Genomic DNA, 8,518 nt, shown 5'->3' on the forward strand with positions numbered 1-8,518 from the left:
CTGGCACACATATAATGCATATATACAGCATATAATATGTAGCACAGATCAGGAGAATCCCCTCCACGAGGACCACGTGGCGAGCGTACGCATTTTCCCTTCCTCGTTCTCGCGACCGTAGGTTAGGTCGTGTGTCGTGCTCGTCCTCCCGCACACGACATACGTTTGCCGCCACGCGACCAGTCCGCACGTAGTTCAGAGTTCTTCTTCGACTTGGCCTGATCAGGTCTTATGATCCAGCTCCAAATCTACATTTTTTTTATTTATATTGAAAACTTGTTAAAACTTTTTATTTACAAAGTGCCTCGGGCAAGTGCTTCCATTTTTTTTTTTAAATTGTGTTAAAAAAAAAAAAAAAAAAAAAAAAAAAAACAATATCATTTTCAAAGTTTTAATTAAGTGAAAATAAATTTTTTAAAAATGTGGCGTGTCGTGGTAGCAAGATCAGATGACAACAGTACACTGCTGTCATCAGAAATATCAACGAGCACAATGGGACCAAGTCACCATATACCTGCAACAAGTCACCACTATTATCCTACTTATCCTCCTCCACCACCTCCTCCTCCTCCTCCTCCTCCTCCTCCTCCTCCTCTTCCTCTTCCTCCCTCGCACCACGGTTATCAAAGTCAGCATGACATGCGCCACGACATGAGACCTGATTCTTCTCACCTGAGGCCCGAATTAAGGCACCAGGAGATGCTTAGAAGTGACTTACATCTTAGACAGGATATCAGGCATGACTTGAATGTGCAAGGGCATCATCAAGACATGTCTTCTATGAGACATACTCAGCAAAGTCACCACGAGTTGACTGAGCTGAGGCCCAGTCATGAACTCCAAGAGCTTAAGATTGACGGGCCCGAGTTGAGAAGTCGGGACCAACAGCAAGGACTTCAGCAGCAACAGCAGAGGAATTTAAAAAGGACTTTAAGTGACTCTGATTGTGATGATGTTTTTTCGGAAGAAAGTGGAAAAGAACCGTGAGTTATTATTTTTATTTTAAAAACCAAATCATTATATTTTATTCACTAAATCTATAGTTTTAATTATTTAAAATTAAATAATTTTATATCTTAAGTGAAATGAATTTTTTATCAGTTTAGAAATCAAAATTGTTGACTTTCTTCACAAAAATAGATTTTTATTTTAATAAATATGATAAAAATTATAATTATTAATGGAAAATTTCCAAAAACAGTCTCTTAATTACAGACAATAAAGATTGAAGTAATTGCCTTATAAAAACTATATATATATATATATATATATATATATATATATATATATATATATATATATATATATATATATATATATATATATATATATATATGAGTTAATAATTGTTTGTTTCTTTGAATTAAATTGGTGATATATGGTTGATAGTTCGATTGACAAAAAGAAAAAGAATAAAAAATTAAAACCAAGGTCAATTTAGGCTACTATTTTTAATGATAACGATAAATTAATTATTAAAAAATATAAAAGAATTTTTAAAAATAAAGTTAGCTAAATATTAAGCGGAAAAATGATTAAATATCAATTTAAGATACAAAAGAATTTTATTAAAAGGTATATATACAATGGAAGGCAATTATTTTGTTGTGAATTATACATACAAGTATTAAGTATTATACGTATATATTTTAGCTTGGGAATTAAAATATGAATATTCATGTAATTTACATATTTGTGGTTGGGTTTATGGATACACAACGGGCAATCAAGTTGGCATTGTTGTAAAATGTCAATAATTAAGAGAAAGATTTTTAGTTATAGTTTCCCTTGTTAATTTATTTGTTTGAATGTTTCAATTATAAATTAAATAATAATAATTATAGGTGTAATTCGCCTGGAGGTGATTCTTGTCAGCACACATCCCGCAAACGACGACGTGGAATGATTGAAAAAAAGCGACGTGACAGAATAAATGCGTCTCTTGGAGAATTAAGACGATTGGTACCCGCGGCCGCAAGAGATCCTCACTCGGGAAAACTCGAGAAGGCTGAAATTCTCCAGCTAACTGTTGAACATTTGAGAACCTTGAGGAATAAAGGTGAATATTATATTATTATAAAAATAAAAAATATACTATATATAGTTTCAATCAATAGCACTGATAGAAGAATTAAATAACATAAAAAATCCTACTTTTATCAGTTTTTTAATTTTTCTTACCTCCTTCTGTACAGTTATTTTATTTTATTACATTATATAAAAAAATTTCTGTAAGGAATATCCTTGCATAACGGATCTCGTCAAGGACGTGAAGGAAGTGCTCTTTAAAATTTATACCCATGTATAGTGAAAAGTGATGAATGCCCGGATGATATCAATGAGTCCCGAAATATTTTAAATTAAATGAATGAATGACAATTCAGAGCTCTTCTATTATTACTATTATTATTATTATTATTATTATTATTATTATTATTATTATTATTATTATTATTATTATTATTATTATTATTATTATTATTATTATCCTTTTTACCTTTACCATACATTACACCAGTGTAAAGTAATATTACACAGATATCGAGAGTGTTTTGCTCGCCCGGAAGACACCTGTTGACCGCGTACGGATTTTTTGAGAGACACCAAATTGTGAAAGACTGTAACTGTAATTTTTTCATTTCCCTTAACCGTATTGCCATCTGTTTACAATAACAACAACTGCTTATTTTTTTTTTTTTTTTTTTTTTTTTTTTTTTGTAATTTTACTGTTACTGTTTTTAATAATTGAGTAGAATACTAATTTTATCTCACGAATTAGAATTTCTATTGAGTATTAGCAAAAGTATGCACCAGAAAGTTGGCGGTCCTAAAGAATTAAAAGCACAGAAAATAAGCAGGTGCTGGTGGTAGCACCTTAAGCATATATATAAATATAAATATACATCTATAAATTACGTATAGCAATGGTGAACATGAGCCTCAAGATTTCTGGTTATATTTTATGTTTAGTTATAGTAATAGATAGATATATTATTATATATGTGTGTCTGTGTATGTGTATATTTGAGATCCTGTGGGAAGCGAGAAGGAAGTCAACAACTCTTCCGAGTGACGTTCCCACGAATTTCATACTATACATAGATGTTTTATATATTATGTATTATACATGTATGGTGTGTAAGCATCTGCGAGCAAGTATGGAAGGGACTGTCCGAATGGTACGAGTGGGCCATTACATTCGCTCAATGGGTGGAACAAGAGCGGAAAAAATAAAAACAGGGTAGGAGCTCTCTCACTTGTACTTTTTATGTATATATTATACATATATAAATTTCAGGCACCCCTGAACTCTTAAAATTAGTCAAGTATTTGGTGTTAGTGCAGAGGTGGCACTCTGTGCAAGGCAGATGCAGCCCGCTCTGTGGGAAACCACCACTACAGATCCATTCCTTACACTCGTAATCATTTTTATAAATTTTTATTTTTATTTATTTTATACACACGCACCCCGTTAGCCACTTACTTTAATTAGTCACAGAAAAATAAATCTATATTATTTTTTTAATAACAATAAGAAAATTTTTAATTATAGAAATTTATGTTTTAATAGATAATAAATTTTTCTAAAATAAAAAGATATGGAGAAAAAAAAAAAAAAAAAAAAAAAAAAAAAAAAAACAGATTAAATTATAAAATAAAGTATCATTGTGACGATTCATAGTAAAATTATGGAGGGATGATGAGCGATGAAAAGCGAAAGAAAAATTTCTCACAAGGCTGATGTTTAGGGTTGATTAGGATGGGCTTATACTGAACCGAGTTTTGGTTGTAATTCTCAAATACAAATGGAGTGTGATGCAGCCGGCAAATGGGACAGGTAGTATAGCGTGGGAAACGTTTAGACCCCCATCGACCCCAACCAGACATATTAGTTGACGTAAACACTCATACATAAAATATATTATATATACTATAGATAGGCCCTCGTTTCTCGTCCATATGACAGTCAATAGAAATACGAAAAAAATAAAATAAAATAAATTTGAGCCGTGGCTATTATATAGATAGCCTTTGGGCTGTGAAAATCTAGTGCATAATCTTTAGGGATTTTCGTAGCCTGTTAAATGCCCACCTCTAATTTAATTTAATTTTTTCAAATTTTTCTAATTTAACTAATAAAGTAATTTATAAATTTAAGGACCAGAAGGATACGACACGACAAAATTAGCAATGGATTACCACGCAGTGGGTTGGGGTGAGTGTGCAGCGGAAGTCGGGCGTTATCTGGTGACAATGGAAGGGTTAGACGAGCGGGATCCTCTGAGATTGCGTTTGTTGTCCCATCTACAGAGTTTTCATCGGGAACACCCGCCCAGTAATACATCATCGATTCCACCTAGCGGTTCAATCACTGCGGCATCCACCCCCGGTAATTACGAAGGAATGACTGGGGGTAATGGAATGCCACCAGGTGCTGGAGGAGTTCCTCCGCTTATCGGTGGGGGGGCTCTCGGCTGGGGACAATATCCCGGTCAGTATCCTCAGCAGCAGCACGGCAAGCCCTATCGTCCTTGGGGTGCTGAATTAGCTTATTAACAACAACAAAAACAATAATTATTAAATATCAACCAACAATTGTACATAATTATTTATATTTTCATAAAGAGTGATAATACTTTTGATAGTCATTAAATTGTACCTAAGTGTCCAGATTTATTATAATTTTTTTTTTTTTTTTTTTTTTTTTTTTAAATTTATTTATTTATTTATTTATTTATCTATCGAGACTCTGTACAGTGTTAATAATAATTTGTAAATATTTTTTTTTTTTGTCTCGCAATTATTCAGATAAACAATATATTTAGTATAAATAAGTGCCATTTTAAATATATTTATAATAATAATAATAATAATAATAATAATAATAATAATAATAATAATAATAATAATAATAATAATAATAATAATAATAATAATAATAATAATAATAATAATAATAATAATAATAATAATAATAATAATAATAATAATAATAATAATAATAATAATAGTTATGTGTGAGATATTTTTCGCAATATGGGTTGAAATAGTAATAAAAACTAAATTGTATTTTTAATAATTGAAAAATAAAATTTAATATAATATAATGAAATTTCAGTTGACCTGGTACAGTGTATATACCATTTTTTCAGGCAAAAGTCTATTTATTTTTATTCTTTTCTCATGTTAAATTACCCCTTTATACTCCATTCAGTTTTTTCTCTATTATTCCGCGTTTCTGGCTCTATATTTTTTTAGCGTTCCACCTTGTTTGGAATAATAATCCGCAAAGCTGGAAAGTAATGGCCTTATAAATATAGAATAGAAATAAAATTTACGGGGTTAGTTTTTAGTGAAAAAAAAAATAAAAAAATAAGTAAATAATAAATGTAGATACATTGAGTAAACCGGTTCCAATTATCGAGCAACTGAGTAAAGTCTTTTGCACCCCCATCGGCGTCTTTTTCTTCTTCACACAACCCGCCCAATTTGCTTTAATATTCTCCTCGTAGCCACGTGTCCATTATCCGTCCCTTCATTACATTTGTTGGTTAATTTTACATTTACATTTTGACGTTATTTTTTTTTTTTTTTTAATTACCTCATTTCGTGGCTTTCGGAGTATTTGACACAAAGAATATTTTTTTTTTTAAGTTTATAATTGGCTGACTTTTTTAAAATGCTTGAAATTGTGCATCGATTATTCTATATTATTATTCTAGACAATTTAAACTGAAGAAATAATTGATCAAAGTAAAAAAATGAATTAATTTTTTGAGGGAAAAAAAAAAAAAAAAGTTAATAAAAGTGGAGACAAAAGTAAATGGAAGATTTATTATATATTTTATTGGTGCTCCTTGTAAACTTTCACAGCCGTAATATAAAATAACTTATATATCATATAATTTGTCATACAGTTTTAAGACTTTAATGATATACAGATATTTATATTTAAATTCAGATACAAATATCTACTTGTAATTTAATAAATAATAAAATAAAAAATGGTAAAGCCATTTACAATAGATAATATTTACAATAAATTCACATTTTACGTCGTTGATATTTAAAATCCTTTCTAATTTAAATAAAACTTTTCTTTATCCCCAATCTACGTCACATCCAGATAAATATATATAGGTAGTTCCGCAGAGTGACTATGTCAATGTTTAAAAATAAATTTTCATTGACGTCATAAATTTACATATACCATCCCATACACTAATATAAATATATATTAATTATATTGATATTTAAGTAAGTAGTAAAATCTCATAGTTGATAAATTATTGCTTAAGTTTTATGCCAAACAAACAGGCATTGAGCAAAATAAAATCAAAAAATTTTAATTGTTTCTCTTTGTTTTCGTTGGACATCTATAGGCAAATAATTTAAAGATTCAATGTAGCAATTCGATTAAAAAATTAACTTTATTTGAGAAAATAATTTAAGAATTTACTCTGATTTTAAATGATAAATGATTTATTACTCGAGTTAATTTTTTAATCAGTCTGTGAATAATGTTGTATAGCATAACAACAAATAATAATAATAATTATATCTTATGATTAATAATATATAAAATATAAATCTAGTGATACTTATTATAATTAATAAATTATGATAGGGAAGAATAATTAAAAAATTTTCGTACAAATAATTTCCTTATAAATTTTGGTTAAATAATCATCTCGTTCTCTCGGTTTTCGTTTTTTTGATTCTCGTGCTCGATGCAATAACAGCACATGGAATTACATTCGTCCAGGCCCTCCATTATGTAGGTTACATACGTATCAATGCTACGAGTGTCCAAGGAAGAGAGGGACCAGGACAATGAGGTGACCTCGGGCTCGATGTATGTCACCGTCCACCTCGTTACTCCTGCCGTCACCAGTTCGCATCCCACTTGATTATTGTAATTGTTGTAATTGTTGTAATTGTTGTAATTGTTATTAGTGATATTAGTGTAAGTGTAATTGCTGTTGTTGTTGCTGTTGCTGTTGTTGTTTATATTATTTTTATTGGTTTTTTTTTTTAATTTTTGGCTTATTAACGTTGGTTGCTTTTGCTGGGACTTTGTAACCACTCGGCTTTTTGTTGATAATTTTTTTATTGCCTAAAAAATAAAATTTTATTTTCAAAAAAAATTTATATTGCGTTTTTTATTTAAATAGTCGCTATAAATTAATTTTTATTCCAGTAATTGTTTATAAGCTTTGATAAAATTATATCAAATTTCAAATTTTCATTCTACAATGTATCACAATAACTTTTTTAATTAATTAAAAAAATTCTAACTGTTAAATTTCTTTCAGTATTAATAAAAATAAATAAATTCAATTTTTTTTGTGTTAATTCGTTTAAAATAAAAAAAATACCCTTATCCATTATTATGTTAATTTTTTACCTTCAAGATCCTCCTTCCGGATTCAGTAAGCGCTTTCTTGAACATTCTCCTGGTTTATCGATCCCGTGACGAGTATAGCGACTACTAGGAACTCGCCTTTTTTTTTTTTTTTTTTTTTTTTTTTTTTCTCAGAGTTTCTTTCTCTTTTCCCTCCCGGAAAGTTTTAGTTACACGGAAAAAGTAAAACTAACTCACTGTTATACCTTCTATATTAGAGTATTAGAGTAGAGTAGAATTTTGTGGAGCGGGAGGGCCGACTGTCAGTTCAAACTAGTAAACAAAAGTCGTTGAGTTCGTTATGGAGGATGTAGGGCGCGAATCAATATACCAACCAAATAAGATAAATAAATTTGAATGGAGATATAAATGTGATGCGAGTGTCGCGACGCCCGACGTCGTAATGCTGGCTCTTAGCTAACCGAGGCTCCTATTTATAACCTCGAGGTTGAACCGACTCCCGCTTATCAGAAAAGCCAGGCGCGGTAACCCCTGACTCGGGTCACTGTCTAAGGGTAGGGATATATGCTATATCTTTTATTATATCAACCTTTTCATTTTAATATCTTTAATTGTAAGTATAAATTCAACAAATATTGCTATATTTCAGATAATTAATTTTTTAGATTCAGTCAGATGAATAAATATTTATTTATATTAAATATAAAATGTGTAATATGCAATATTATACAATTAATACTACTTAATATTAAATTTATTTGATGGAGAACGAGAATAATTAAATACACCGTCCTGCAATTAAGAGCTTTGTTTTTTTTTTATTTTTTTTTATATATTATATACTCAACTAGAGTTTCCGAACTTTTTTTTTATTTTAAAAAGACAAAGTTTAATTGAAGCTCGTGTATATTCCGAAATGAAAGTCGAGCCTGCAAGCTCGTAAAACACCGAGGAGTAATTTAAAGTTTATAGAAATAATGGAGGAATAGAGGCGAATAGAGGCGAATAGAGGATAAAAAAGAGTGTATTATTTTGTTCATATTCGTCTAGTTCCTGATGGTGAAAATTTTATAACCCGTATTTTTGTGAGAGACCAAGCAGGGTATGTGGGTGGTTAAGTCGGTCTAAATTAAAAAGTAACTCAATTAATGC

General features: G+C 29.9%; 2 protein-coding genes across 2 annotated transcripts; one reads left to right on the forward strand and one right to left on the reverse strand.

The window, feature by feature from the left end:
• The first annotated feature begins 420 nt into the window (after positions 1-420).
• On the forward strand, positions 421-4,666 carry Hey (Hairy/E(spl)-related with YRPW motif). The gene is made up of 3 exons (XM_074254718.1): positions 421-983; positions 1,845-2,059; positions 4,160-4,666. Exons 1-3 carry the CDS (start codon positions 421-423, stop codon positions 4,555-4,557), a joined length of 1,176 nt encoding a protein of 391 aa, XP_074110819.1. The 3' UTR covers positions 4,558-4,666.
• Positions 4,667-5,832: 1,166 nt separating this feature from the next.
• Positions 5,833-7,795, reverse strand: LOC141534605 (uncharacterized). The gene is made up of 2 exons (XM_074254042.1): positions 7,409-7,795; positions 5,833-7,117 (listed from the first exon to the last, which is right to left on the reverse strand). The coding sequence occupies exons 1-2, from the start codon at positions 7,451-7,453 to the stop codon at positions 6,680-6,682; spliced, it is 483 nt and encodes a 160-aa protein (XP_074110143.1). The 5' UTR covers positions 7,454-7,795; the 3' UTR covers positions 5,833-6,679.
• Between the last annotated feature and the right edge of the window lie 723 nt (positions 7,796-8,518).

This window comes from Cotesia typhae, unplaced genomic scaffold (genome assembly GCF_013202065.1).
Source record: "Cotesia typhae breed Kobodo isofemale line unplaced genomic scaffold, CoteBio_Ctyphae scaffold_13, whole genome shotgun sequence".
NCBI classification, from domain to species: Eukaryota; Metazoa; Arthropoda; class Insecta; order Hymenoptera; family Braconidae; genus Cotesia; species Cotesia typhae.

What these genes read in the sequence shown, in the direction of transcription:
- Hey (XM_074254718.1), top strand. Translation starts at nt 421, where the DNA reads ATGTGGCGTGTCGTGGTAGCAAGATCAGATGACAACAGTACACTGCTG. An exon ending in GAAGAAAGTGGAAAAGAACC is followed by an intron (nt 984 to 1,844) that starts GTGAGTTATTAT and finishes TAATAATTATAG; the next exon opens with GTGTAATTCGCCTGGAGGTG. An exon ending in GAGAACCTTGAGGAATAAAG is followed by an intron (nt 2,060 to 4,159) that starts GTGAATATTATA and finishes TATAAATTTAAG; the next exon opens with GACCAGAAGGATACGACACG.
- LOC141534605 (XM_074254042.1), bottom strand. Translation starts at nt 7,453, where the DNA reads ATGTTCAAGAAAGCGCTTACTGAATCCGGAAGGAGGATCTTGAAG. An exon ending in CCGGAAGGAGGATCTTGAAG is followed by an intron (nt 7,118 to 7,408) that starts GTAAAAAATTAA and finishes TTTATTTTTTAG; the next exon opens with GCAATAAAAAAATTATCAAC.